Raw genomic sequence first — 14,708 nt, 5'->3', positions numbered from 1 at the left:
GCCCCCACAATGGCCAGGCCCGCAATCGGGGGCCACTGATCAGCGGGTGCGTGCGATCTGAGAGGGGCCTACCTTCTTCCGCACCGGCCTGTTGTGTGGCTCCACCATGTTGCGCAGCGCTGGCATGCAAACGCGCGCACGTGCAGACCCACGGCTGGCCGCCACGCGCACGTGGGGACCCACGGCGAGCAGTGCAGGGCCGCGTACGGCAGCTGGAGTAGCACGGAGCACTCTGGCGCCATGCTGGCCCCCTGTGGGCAATAGAATCGCTGGGCCAAGAGGCCCGTTTACGCTGGCGTGAAACACTCCGGTGTTTACACCGGCCTCAACACTTAGCCGCCTTTTTAGAGAATCCCGGCCATTAGCTCTTATGATCCTTCTACCTTGTCTTGCAATAACAGCAATGCCTTTGATAATGATGCTTGGGTGGCACGGTAGCACAGTGGTCAGCACTGGAGCTTCACAGTGCTAGGGTCCCGGGTACGATTCCCCACTTGGGTCACTGTCTGTGCGGACTCTGCACGGTCTCCCTGTGTCTGCGTGGGTTTCCTCCGGGTGCTCCGGTTTCCGCCCACAATGTCCCGAAAGACGTGCTTGTTAGGTGAATTAGACATTCTGAATTCTCCCCCAGTGTACCCGAACAGGCGCCGGACTGGGGCGACTGGGGGCTTTTCATGGTAACTTCATTGCAGTGTTAATGTAAGCCTATTTGGGACACTAATAATCGATTATTACTAACAGCTCAGAAGCACATCCATCTCACTCTTACTAGTATGGTCTTGTTTCATTGAAGTTACTCTAATTGCCTCTGTTTTTAACGCTTCGCTTTCAGACACTTTGTCACCCAAAGTGTCAATGAAGCTCAGGTGCCTAGGAACCAGAAGGTTGTGGGTTCAAGCCTCACCTCAGAACAAGAAGTTCCCCTCCAAGCCAAGCACCATCCTGACTTGGAAGTATATCGTCATTCCTTCACGGTTGCCGAGTTGATATCCTGGAGCTCCCCCCCCCCCCCCCCCCCCCCCCAACAGCACGGTAGGTGTACCTACACCACATGAACTGCAGTGGTTCATAAAGGTGACTCGCCACCACCTCCCCAGGACCCTTGCTATGACGAAAGAAAAGAAAACCTGACCTGGTCAGTAAGCTGGTGTAGCTTGTGCTGTCTCCCAGAACTCCCCTCAGACACAATCTGGTGTTTCTGGTTATTGTTGCCTGAGCAAGTACAACATTTAACTTTCATGTGGCAACGACAGGAGAAGAACTGACTTTCCAATCTCTGTAATTTTAAATAGATTGCAAATGAGGCAGACCATTAAAAAAAGTTTAGCAAAATCATTTAAGAAGAGCTTTGACAGAGAGTCAGCCCCCCTTCTCTCTCCGCAGATGGTATCAGACCCGCTGTGACTGTCCAGCATTTTCTGTTTTTGTTTGAGATTCCAGCATCCGCAGTAATTTGCTTTTATTCAGAATAACGATGGGCAAAGATTAGTTTGGCAATGCATTCGTCACCACCAAAAATCACTCCTGCCAGTAAACCACCCAAGCCAGATGTGAGTTGATGTTTTTTTCTAGTTGAAGTAGTTGCACGTCTACATTATTGGCTAGCGTCTGTCTTCTGGCAGATGTTCGGCTGCTACAGTCTCGATTTGGCCATGTTAAGAGCGTTTGGCAGCTGACAAGAGCCAAATTCCACAATCCTCGTGGGTCTTGGCAATCAGACGCAAACAAGAATCCAAGGACTGGAAGTACCAACCAGCTCTTCAGCAGACGGGACACGGCACAATTCAAGCGACGGTGTGAAGAAGCGAGGTTCCTGTTAATTACTGCTTCTCGTCAACTTTCAGAGTCCTTTTGCTGAACTTTGAAAGTCCAGAGCTTATTGATCGTGTTTTTCTTTCCATTACTCGAGGAGGCAGGGAACTGAGCTGTTCTTTCCAGCCTCTCCTTCACCCGGATGAATCACTAGCAAACCACCTAATTTGTGCGATGTCTGATCTGAAGCTCCCTCTACATCGTCCTCTCAAATATACAAAGTATTCATAGCGGAAACAGGCTATTCAAGGGCTCCTTTTTCATGTTCCTCTGAAGTCTCCTCACATCCCTAAGCCCATCAACATATCATTCTTTTTCTTTCTCCCTCTTGCTTCCCCTTAAATGCGTCTATGCAAATTGCGTGTGACGAGTGGCTCCAATAATCTATATATTTTTTGATAAACAATTTTATTGAGGCATTTTGGCATAGTAAACAACAACAATACAAAACAGTGTGCAAAGAACAATCAACATAGTTCAAAAACCAGCTCTCCTCCCACAAGGACCCGCCTAACTAACCCCCTAATCTATGTTGCCCTAACCCCCCCTCCCGCTCCCCCCCTCCCCCCCCCCCAGCTGACGGATAATTTTCCGCGAAGAAGTCGATAAATGGTTGCCACCTCCGGGCGAACCCTGACAGTGACCCTCCCAGAGCGAACTTAATTTTCTCCAGACCGAGAAAGCTCACCATATCCGATAGCCAGGCCACCGACTTGGGGGGCTTTGAGTCCCTCCATGCCAGCAGAATTTGTCGCCGGGCTACCAGGGAAGCAAAGGCCAAGACGTCAGCCTCTCTCTCCCCCTGGACTCCCGGGTCCTCTGAGACCCCAAACATTGCCACCTCTGGACTCATCACCACTCTTGTTTTCAGTACCCGGGACATAACGTCCGTGAATCCCTGCCAGTACCCCCTGAGTTTTGGACATGCCCAGAACATGTGGCCATGGTTCGCTGATCCTCCCGCACATCTGGCACACCTGTCCTCCAGTCCAAATAATTTACTCATCCGGGCCACTGTCATGTGGGCCCGGTGGACCACCTTGAATTGAATCAAGCTGAGCCTAGTGCATGTTGCAGTCGCGTTAACCCTGCTCAACACCTCCGCCCATAAGCCCTCTTCTATCTCACTATCTCACCTCCGAGCTCCTCTTCCCACTTAAGCTTCAGCTCCTCGGTCTGCGTCTCCTTGGCTCCAATAATATTTTACACAGTTTAAAAAAAAACACACTTCCAATTCACAGCAAGCAACATCACAGGACAGGCATGAGTCGCACGGTAGCCTTGTGGATAGCACAATTGCTTCACAGCTCCAGGGTCCCAGGTTCGATTCCAGCTTGGGTCACTGTCTGTGCGGAGTCTGCACATCCTCCCCGTGTGTGCGTGGGTTTCCTCCGGGTGCTCCGGTTTCCTCCCACAGTCCAAAGATGTGCAGGTTAGGTGGATTGGCCATGATAAATTGCCCTTAGTGTCCAAAATTGCCCTTAGTGTTGGGTGGGGTTACTGGGTTATGGGGATAGGGTGGCGGTGTTGATCTTGGGTAGGGTGCTCTTTCCAAGAGCCGGTGCAGACTCGATGGGCCGAATGGCCTCCTTCTGCATTGTAAATTCTATGATTTAAGTGGTACAAAATGGTGCAAAAAGAGGGAAAGTTAGGCATTTTTTGCAGAAACGTGCGATTTACAGGATGATCATCCCAAGTTGACCTCAGAATATGAGAAGTGAGAAGAGGAGTAGACAGTACAGCACCTCGAGTCCACTCCTCCATCCTGCCTCCCCCTGCTTTACTTCCTTTTCTCCATTTATTCCTTCATTCCCTTCGTGTTCTAAGAAAAAGCATGCCTATTTACAACAATGAGATGTCGTGCCCTGAAATGGACGGGTGCTGCACATACAATTCTCTCTTGGCTGCTGAATGATGCCTTTGCAGCACTGGATAGCATTGCCCAGCCTCTGGTAACCGGGCAATGCCGCAGGAGATCCGCGGGTCTTACCGTTCTTCACCGTTACTGTTTGCGGCAGAAAAGTCACCTGTGGTTGTTATTGGTCTACTTGTTGTCTGGGTCAGTTCCAATGAGTGAGCAACCCATTCAAATGTTCACACTTTAAAATCAAGCATCATTAAACATTGGGTGCAATCTCAAGTGAGATCATTAGAATAATACGTGTGATTAAAATCTGCACCAAAATGAGATCTGACTCTGATTTAAATCGCGGTTCTCTAAATGCTGGGGTGGGGGGGGGGAATCGATGATGTCAGTGGGTCATGCCCAGTGTAGAACTGAGCCACTCACCCCAGGATGATGCCAAGCTCAATTGCCCATTCCTGCAACGTGAATTGGCTTCAGTCAGAACTGTAGGTCAGCATCCTGGAGGTAGGAGCCACTAAGCCTGCTCCTTGGCAATGTCGATCTTGACGTTTTTGAGCAGTTCCCTCTCATCCCTCCTCCCTTCATTTCCTCGGGATGTTTCAATACATTAAATACACAATATAGATCTGCAAAAATGGTTACTGTTCCATGGCTGTTCCGCGGAGCTCCATTTCAGAGTGGAGCACGCTCGGCGACACAAACGGTCCCACTCTCCTTTCTTGCCAACTTTCCCGACCAGCTTTGCCTGCTGGGAGCTAACCTGCCACCTGTCCCACGCACTGCATCCACCACTGGCTCCTGACTTGGCCAGTGATTCAATCACTTCAATCAGCCCCCTCAGCGTTTCCCTTTGAATGTCTTTTCATTGTGAACAAGGCCCTTCCCATTTATGACCTTCTTGTGGATGGTCAGATTGAAGGCCTGTCTTTGGCTGAACCTTGGCTCATAGTTCTGACTGACGTCTCTTCCTCTGAAGACCTTCTCTTGATCCCCACCTTTGCCACTCCTTTAGGTTCCAGCATGAGGTTGTCATGGAGCTATCCTCTGGTTTTTCCTACCTCAGCAGCTGCACCAAACAGTTTTCTTCCTCAACCTCCATTTTGCTAGCATTAAGGACGAGAATGAGATCAAACCCTCAGTCTTTAGTACATGGGTGAAGGAGGGAGATTGAGAAGATCGGGAATGGAGAGGGAGCTTGTTGTCAGAGAGATGCTGGAAACTTTTTATTCATTCATGGGCTGTGGATGACACATTTAATGTCTATCTCTAATTGCCCATGAGAAGGTGCTGATGAGTTACCTTCTTGAACCACTACAGTCCATTTGGTGTAAGTAAGTTAGGGAGGGAGTTTCAGGATTTTAACTCAGCGACAATGAAGGAATGGTGATATATGTCCAAGTCAGGATGGTGTGTGGCTCTGAGTGTGGTGGTGGTCCCGTGTAACTGCTGCTGTTGTCCTACGTTGTAGCAATCGGGGGTTTGAGCGATGCTGCCTAAGGAGTCATGCTGAGTTTCTGTAGTGCATCTTGCACGGGGGTGGGCAGCGTGGCACAGTGGTTAGCACTGCTGCCTCACAGTGCCAGGGATTCAGGTTTAATTCCGGCTTTGTCTGTGTGGAGTTTGTACATTTCTTCCCGTGTCTGTGTGGGATTCCTCCGGGTGGTCCCACTGTCCTATGATGTACAGTTTAGGTGGATTGGCCATGCTAAATTGCCTCCTCGTGTCCTACGATATGCTGGTTAGGTGGGGTTATGGGATAGGGCAGGAAAGGGGGGCCTGGGTGAAGTGCTCTTTCGGAGGGCCGGTGCAGACTTGATGGGACGAATGGCCTCCTGCACTGGAACAATTCTATGATTCTATCTTGTAGATGGCACACACGGCTGCCACTGTTCATCAGTGGTGGAGGGAGTGAATGCTTCTGGATGGTGTGCCAATCAAATGGGCTGTTTTGCCCTGGATGATATTGAGGTTCTTGAGTGTTGCTGGAGCTGCACTCATCCAGGTAAGTGTGGAGTATTGCATCACACTCCTGACTTGTGCGTTGAAGATTATGGACAGGCTTTGCGGAGTCAGGAAGTGACTTCATCGCCGCTGGATTCCTAACCTCTGACCTGTATTGTAGCCATAATATCGATGTGGCTAGCCGAGTTCAGTTTCTGGTCAGTGGTAACCCCCAGGATGTTTATAGCTGTTGGTGACCCCTTCTACCACTTTACTGATGATCAAGAGTAGACAGATCGGCAGCAATTAGCCAGTTGGATTTGTCCTGCTCTTTGTGGACATAGCTGGGAAATTTTCCACATTGCTGGTTGGTGCCAGTGCTGTAGCTGTACTGAAACAGCTTGGCTAGGGCAGCGGCAAGTCCTGGACCACAAGTCTTCAGTACTATTGCTGGAATATTGTCAGGGTTCATAGTCTTTGCAATATCCAGCCGTTTCTTGATATCACCTGTGGTTCTGGGGACCTCCAGAGAGGCTGAGATGAATCATCCACTCGGCACTTCTGGCTGGAAAAGTTGCAAATGCAACAATCTTATCTTTTGCACCGATGTGCTGGGCTCCTCCATCATTGAGGATGGGGATATTTGTGGAGTCTCCTCCTCCTCCAGAGAGTCGTTTTATGGTCCACCACCATTCATGACTGAATGTGGCCCTGTGTTGTAGCCTCACCAGGTTAACACCTCATTTTTAAGTATGACTGGTGTGGCTCCTGGCATGCCCTCCTGCACTCTTCATTGAACCAGGGTTAATCCCTGACTTGGTGGTAATGGTAGAGTGGGGGATATGCCGGGCCATGAGGTTACAGTTTCTGGTTGAGTACAATTCTGCTGCTGCTGATGGCCCACAGCGACTCATGGTTGTCCAGTCTTGAGTTGGCCAGCTCGGTCTGTAGTGGTGCTTCCAAGCCACTCTCAGTGATGGATATTGAAGTCCCCTCACCCAGATTACATTGTGCGTCCTTGCCACCCTCACTGCTGCCTCCGGAGGAAGTACTGATTCGTCAGCTTTGGAGGGGCGGTATGTAATAATCAGCGGGCGGTTTCTTTGCACCCATTGCCACGGGACTTCATGGGATTCAAGTCCTTTTTCCCCAGGCTTCGTAAATATTTGGTAAATGTGGTGATTTCAATTTGGAAAGCCTTTCATTTCCTTAGAACATCCCCTCATAGTCAATGCGCTACATTGTGTTCCGACTAAAGGCCACCGACCTGAAACATTGCACTGAATTTTCCTGGCCCCACGGAGGAATAATTGGATGTGGAGGTGAGAGTGGTGGTCGGGTGGGGGGTGGGGGGGGGGGGAGGGGGGGGGGGGTGGAGGTGCTGGGAAATTAGGGTAGAGCGAAGGTGGGGCAGCTCCTTGATACATGCCCCTGTCCGGGGTCTTACCCAGGAGGGTTCTGGGAACCGGACAGCTGCCTGCTTCTTGGAGACCCGTAGCCAATCAATTTACTGACATCAGAGAGGCCTGTCCCAGCAAAGGCTCCTAGCTCAATCAAGGATCAGTTCAGGAGGTTATTGGATAGAATGCCACAGCGCTGTGCGATGATAATCCTGCAATGGGATCTTCTCTCTAGTCCGATCACTCCATCAGCTTTGAGTCTCTAATTGATCACTTCCCTGTTGCCAGCTGTGGGTGCACCATGTCAAAGTGCCCTCTCGCTTGCCTGCCTGCCCTGGTAATGCCCATTTCTCCCGGTAAAATTGCAGCCGAACTTGATTTGATTGTTACAGGCCCTCTAGATTGGCCCTGCAGCCTGTGGGGGTGCGGAGGGGGTCTCACCAGATAGATGGGCACGCTGATGGTCTGAGACAATAAAATGTCAGGGTCACAATGCCCGCTGAAAAACCTGGCCCATTAAAACCTGTTTCTCTCTCCACAGATGCTGCCAGGACAACTGAGAAATTCCAGCATTTATGTGTTTATTTCAGGTTTTCACCCTCTGCGCTGTTTTGCTTTAGCTAAAATCTTTTTTTAAATCTTCTCTTTCAGTATTTAGACACGGATAACATTCTCACCAATGACCAGACACTGAACCTGCTCATAGCCGAGAACAAAACTGTCATAGCTCCAATGTTGGTGTCGCAGACTGCATACTCCAACTTCTGGTGTGGAATCACTCCTCAGGTAACGGGCTGGTGTTCACAGATCGCTCACACTTACATAGAAATTTAATCTGACTTCCTCTACAATTACATATCGCTGCTGGTTGTGCCAGGTGGTGAGGAGACTGGAGCCGTATTTTCACTGTAGTTTGGTGGTGGGAGGGGGTGGGGAGGGATTGAAATGGGGTGGGAGTATTTTTACAGTGGCCTTCACCAGAGAACCTCTGAGAACCTCAGGAGAGAATGATGTAAATGACATGTAAATTATGTAGCTAGTAACTATGTATATAACATAACGCCTACAATGAAATCCTTATCAATATGGTTGACTTACGCTCAGGTTCGTACTTTGCATCAGAGAGAGGCACCCTGATCCAACTTCTAGGCCCAAACCTCAGGTAATTAAGTCTCATTGGAAGATTGTGACTGACTGCCGCCTTTGGCATTCACGCTCCGGTCAATCACTTCAGGCTCCTGGTGGAATAGTGATCAGCTCCGAGGTTGTGGGAAGCTGCCACCTGGAAGGTAACTTTGAACCATGGCTTCACGTCATGGAGCAGGAAGAGTAGAAATGCAACTCCCGGATCCACGGTAAATTTGTCCACCTACCCTTCCACCCTCCCGCCCCCACCCAAATTTTCAAGGACCTTCGCCGTGAGCTGAGCCTGTGGACCTTGCTGAGCCTCCGGGCGAGAGAGCTGCCTCAGGGGGGTTACCCAGAGCTCACTGAGGCCAGGAGACCCGCTAGTCCTGCCATCGGCCTCTTCAGTCATGTGCAGCATGCACTCAGCCAGGATCGTGCACTCAGCCAGGATCGTGCACTCAGCCAGGATCGTGCACTCAGCCAGGATCGTGCACTCAGCCAGGATCGTGCACTCAGCGAGGATCGTGCACTCAGCCAGGATCGTGCACACAGCCAGGATCGTGCACTCAGCCAGGATCGTGCACTCAGCCAGGATCGTGCACTCAGCCAGGATCGTGCACTCAGCCAGGATCGTGCACACAGCCAGGATCGTGCACTCAGCCAGGATCGTGCACTCAGCCAGGATCGTGCACACAGCCAGGATCGTGCACACAGCCAGGATCGTGCACTCAGCCAGGATCGTGCACTCAGCCAGGATCGTGCACTCAGCCAGGATCGTGCACACAGCCAGGATCGCTGACTGATCAGGCCTGGTCCAGTTTCTTCGGCCTCGGTGCCTTCAGCTTCAAGACCCAGTCTTGGGAACCCAAGGGGTCGAGATATCACCAAGAAACCACCCTTACACCAAACAGGGTTGAGAAATTCTATGTGGTGCACAGGGACTCCCGTGTCCCTGACTCCTAAACAGACTTAGGTGGGTGCTATTTGGATCAAACCAAGTTAATCACCTGGTGTACAACCCATATCTTCCGAGAAGATTTCATTTACCTATCATTTAATAGCTCTACACGGATCAGGCTTTTTAAGTAGAACAAGTAAACTTTACAATTGGAATTAATAGCAATTCTTTCAGGATATTAACTTAAATAAAGCTTATTTTCAAAATTAAAAGATAAGAACTATTTTTTAAAAAGGATATAACAGATCCTTTTCTTTCGATGTTTTGGGCCAGTAGTATGACCTTCATGTCTTCCTTGTCAATCATTATTCTTTTAGTCTTGGGTCTTCCGATATAATTTCTGGGCTGCTTGATTTTTCTTTCTTCTTTCTTCCTCCTGCTCTTTATTTATTTCTTTATGACCTTGTTCATTATAGCCGCTGGCACTTTATTCGCTTTGCGGAGCCGTTCGCCCAGCCTCCGCATGTCGTTGGCTTTTTCTTCTGCTCCGGTCGTTGGCTGCCTTCCTCTCCGGCTGCCTTCCTCCAACTGACTGCTTTCAACAGCCCCAACTGCTCTTAACTGCTGCTATTTTTAAAAATAACGGCTGGCGCGAGAGCCAGCGTGTGCCTCCCGCTCACGCTGCCAACTGCCGCCTTTCTTTAAACAGCGAGCCCCTTTCCAATAAAAATTTTTTTTTTCATGAACAACACAATCTCCCACTGGGGCCAATTCCACACACACCCACAGATAAAAATAGTGGCCAACCATCTTTTTTTCTCCCCCGCAACATGGTCAAAGATTTGACATGATTTTTAATTGAATGGAAGGCAGATGAGTTTCAAGGCACTGACTGGTGATGTCATGTTCCTCTAAAGACACTAGCACAAGTTGGTCCCTTCGCCCAACATTGGTTCCCCAAACAAAAATCCTAAGTCTGCCCAGGACAGAACCCACTGCTCAAATGTCACATTTTTCCATTTTTTTATTACAGTACGGACTGAGGTAACCTGGCACCTTCTCTTGCTCAGGTGGCTGGGATGTTGTTAATGTTATACGTTTTAGTTACCGTTGTATTAAGAGTCAAAAGTCCTGTTCCTTTTGACCAAACACCATTTATTTCACTTCCACAGCCTCTGCACAAAACTCTAACAACACATCACCTGACACCAGGGCCACCTGAAGCCCCTTTACATATCAGTGTCAATCATTGGATACTTAACATAAATGAGACAACAAATTGCAATGTCTCTTAATGCATTACTTAACTCTTAACCCATTACTTAACAGTCTCCCCTTCCTTGGAGAAAAAAGTAATTAGGTGAAAACAAAATTTAAAGAAACTCAAAAACACACACGTGATTTCCCCCCCCCTTTTTTTCCTCAAATTTTTTTTTTTTTGGAAGAAAAATAAAGTCACAGAAACAGGCGCTCTTCATTAACAATACCCAAAAGTTAAATTGCTGTCAATATCTGAGATATTTAAAAGGCCATATCCACCGCCTCTACAAAGCTTAACGTCTCAGCAGCCAAAGTGCTTTCGACCACTTTCCTTATTTTCTTTGTTTCCCACACAAGAGGACAACATTTACCATTGTTCCCCAAGAGGAAAATTATAAAACCTCCTGTGCTTGATTTGCATAGGCCGCATCACTATAAACTATGAATTTCAAGTGCCTAAGGTCACCTAAAACCGGTAACTTCAAAACACACTTTTACATTTTTAGTTTGGCCAATGCTTTATTTGCTCTTATTATGTCTTCCACTTTGGGATCATTCATTTTTGTACTCAACTCTAAGACATCAAAATTCACGTCCGGTCTAGTCTGCCTACCTAACCAATTCAGTTGCCCAATTAAACTTCACAGTTGCTCTTTTTCCATCTTTGAAACCTTGCATCTTTTTGTGAAAACCCGGCCATGATTAATTGCTATTGGGCTGATGCTTTCCAAATAAGATTGCTGCTGTAAAGTTGCCCCTAACTTAGTCTGTTCGATTTCCAGTCCAATATATTTAAATGCACCGGAAGCCTGACTTCCGACCCTGAATTCTTTCCTCAAACCAAAGATTACAAAAGCTTCAAAATCACCAGTCCCACCCCACAAAAACTATTTGACATGCATCATAAAGATGCCAGAAAGGTTCCCTTTATAGTGCCAGTAAAACATTACCGGATCTACTTTCAACTGGTAACAGCCTAACTTTAACAAAACTGACCTTACCGAAAAATACCAGACTCTGGATGCAACATTTAAACCACATACTCATTTGTTCAACTTCCAGAATACCCCTTCTGTGTTAGCTGCTTCTTTAGGAGGACGGAGAAAAATGTCTCTCTGGAGCTGATGCCCCTGCAAGAAGGCAGCTTTCATATCTATAGATTTGCATTCCCATGCCTTTGTGGCTAAAAGAAGATCTTTAAAATTAACCTTTCCTGCTGTAGGTGAATCTACCCTTAAATCCTGATCTTCTAAGCTTTCTTCAAATCCCCTTGTCACAAGCCTGGCCTTTGCCTTATAAGTTCCATCCGGAAGAACCTTTTCCGTGCAAATCCATCTGTGTATTTAGCATCTTTGATAACTTTTCATATAATTTATTGGAAGCCACCAAAATCTCACGTGCATGTGGGCTTCTACTCCTATTAGTATTCGTAGTCTTACTCATGTTCCGAGACCTTGATAAACTACATCCCCTCTCCCGCCTGGTAACTTGTTCTATACTGCTACTGCTTGATCTTTCCTATCTGCTGTGGGATGTCCTTTCAAAATTCTCGACCTTTTCCTGCGGATCTGTTCACTAACCGATGTACTATCTGAACTGGCACTGCGTTTCTGTGACCTTCGTGTTCCCAATCCATTGTCTTAACTCCTTCCCCTGAATGCTGTACATTCAACCAATGTTTATACTTTCCAGTGGCCTTCCCTGCTCTAATAACAGTTGCATCCTTCCATTGACTAGACCCTTCAGGCAAGTATGTCACCTTTGTACCAACTTTTGGTAGTTGTCCTTTCGGAAAAATGGCCTCATCCCAGATCTTAAGGTCCACAGCCACAATATTGTTAAAATCCCTGGCCAAAGGTAGGGCTACTATCGATCGTGCTGGTGTCCTTCTGTACTTCCTACAAACTTCTCAGCAATGACTAACCTGTTCTATCAGTTTAATATAGTCTTCATCCCTTACCCTTGCATCCTTTAATACATTTTTCAGCCTCCGAGGAGACGGATGTGTAAATTGCCTATGCAGTTTTAATACACAAGCTTTTTATCAGCGAAACTCCCATTTTCAACTGCCATCAATACATCCTTAACCACTCTACTTGAAATATTATTTGTCAGTAATGGAATACAATAGTGTCCCGACTGTGTAAATTGTAAGTCCACCGTCTTTCCAAAAACTGTTGCCTTATCCTGTTCCATATCCAGTTTCATGTGTGCTTTCTTCATCGACGATCTGCTCAGAAGCAAAGGTATCTCACTTGATATAACATCCGTGCTAATGAAATGATTCACTCCGGCAATATTGCAAGGGATCACCACTCTTTTCAGCGACTTCAGAGAGATTGGCTGTCAGGCAGAAGGCAGAGAGTTGGGATAAAAGGTTCTTTTCCGGAATGGCAACCGGTGACGAGTGGTGTCCCGCAGGGTTCAGTGTTGGGACCACAGCTGTTCTCTTTATATATTAACGATCTAGATAACGGGACTGAGGGCATTCTGGCTAAGTTTGCCGATGATACGAAGATAGGTGGAGGGGCAGGTAGTATGGAGGAGGTGGGGAGGCTTCAGAAAGATTTAGACAGTTTAGGAGAGTGGTCCAAGAAATGGCTGATGAAATTCAACGTGGGCAAGTGCGAGGTCTTGCACTTTGTAAAAAAGAATAGAGGCGTGGAATATTTTCTAAACGGTGACAAAATTCATAATGCTGAAGTGCAAAGGGACTTGGGAGTCCTAGTCCAGGATTCTCTAAAGGTAAACTTGCAGGTTGAGTCCGTAATTAAGAAAGCAAATGCAATATTGTCATTCATCTCAAGAGGCTTGGAATATAAAAGCAGGGATGTACTTCTGAAGCTTTATAAAGCATTAGTTAGGCCCCATTTAGAATACTGTGAGCAATTTTGGGCCCCACACCTCAGGAAGGACATACTGGCACTGGAGCGGGTCCAGCGGAGATTCACACGGATGATCCCAGGAATGGTAGGCCTAACATACGATGAACGTCTGAGGATCCTGGGATTATATTCATTGGAGTTTAGGAGGTTGAGGGGAGGTCTAATAGAAACTTACAAGATAATGAATGGCTTAGATAGGGTGGATATAGGGAAGTTGTTTCCATTAGCAGGGGAGACTAGGACCCGGGGGCACAGCCTTAGAATAAAAGGGAGTCACTTTAGAACAGAGATGAGGAGAAATTTCTTCAGCCAGAGAGTGGTGGGTATGTGGAATTCATTGCCACAGAGGGCGGTGGAGGCCGGGATGTTGAGTGTCTTTAAGACAGAAGTTGATAAATTCTTGATTTCTCGAGGAATTAAGGGCTATGGAGAGAGAGCGGGTAAATGGAGTTGAAATCAGCCATGATTGAATGGTGGAGTGGACTCGATGGGCCGAATGGCCTTACTTACACTCCTATGTCTTATGGTCTTATGGTCTTATTAGCATCCCCAAACCTGAAACTTGTGGAACTTTCAAATTCCTTAACCTTGTTAGGACTTTCAGGATTCAAAGAGTCCAGGTAACATTTTAACCAGTCAATTCCACACACAGTAGATGTGCAGCCACTGTCCAATACAGCACAGTTGAAGGATTCTGCAACCAACACCCTCATTACCGGCGTAAAACTGCTTGTTAATAGGACAATGTCTTCTCTCTGAACACTGTCTTTTTCCTCTTCTGACTCTTCCGTGCCATGTGTCGCTTCAAACACTCTATCATAGCGTTTTGGACAGTTGAAGACATAATGGTATTGAGAGTCACATCGAAAACATCGATTTATCATGCCCCATGCATTTCGGGGGTTCATCGTCCTACTGTAAGTTTTAACTGGGTTTCTGTCTTTATAATTTCCTTGTCTCGAACTCCTTCTATAGTCTTGGGCCCTGTTACAATTTTGCCATCCTGTTAGTAGTGTATTTTCCATATTCTGCTTTATAGCAGACTGACCTATTTGAGTCATCAGAGCCATCGGAATCGAATGTTTCCCTAGAAACCTCTTTAAAGCTTTTGTCATCTGATCGAATAAGGTATCCTCATCCGTAAACTGAACTCCTGTCAAAACCAGGAGCATATCCATGTTGCTCACTCTCGCACAGTCAAGTAATTTAAAGGCCAACACAGACTGTGGAAATTCCAGGTTGTGTTTCTGCAGCCTTTTATATAGTCTGCCAAATTCCATTATATAGTCTTCCATGGAGAATTCCTCTATTTTCCGGAACTTATCAAATTCCGACCATGCTTCATACGCACTTAACATGTCATCTTTCTTGTAAATCTTATCCATATAATGTAATAAAGTCTCCAGACCTTCTTCTGAGTCTAACTCTTCCAATGCACGGTAGCATAGTGGTTAGCACAATTGCTTCACAGCTCCAGGGTCCCCGGTTCGATTCCCGGCCTGGGTTCGCTGTCTGTG

The 14,708-nt window shown here is 47.2% G+C and overlaps 1 protein-coding gene across 1 annotated transcript in view; it reads left to right on the top strand.

The window, feature by feature from the left end:
- LOC140399258 (procollagen galactosyltransferase 1-like) overlaps positions 1-14,708 on the top strand; it is a 96,799-nt gene that overhangs the window by 28,243 nt on the left and 53,848 nt on the right. The window contains exon 4 of the mRNA XM_072488702.1: positions 7,672-7,806. Within this exon, the coding sequence (XP_072344803.1) occupies positions 7,672-7,806 (135 nt within the window). The remainder of the gene's footprint in view (positions 1-7,671; positions 7,807-14,708) is intronic.

The sequence above is a fragment of the Scyliorhinus torazame genome, chromosome 22, assembly GCF_047496885.1.
Source record: "Scyliorhinus torazame isolate Kashiwa2021f chromosome 22, sScyTor2.1, whole genome shotgun sequence".
Lineage (NCBI taxonomy): Eukaryota > Metazoa > Chordata > Chondrichthyes > Carcharhiniformes > Scyliorhinidae > Scyliorhinus > Scyliorhinus torazame.
Note: the sequence above shows the minus strand (reverse complement) of the source record. Positions and strands in the feature narration are given on the sequence as shown.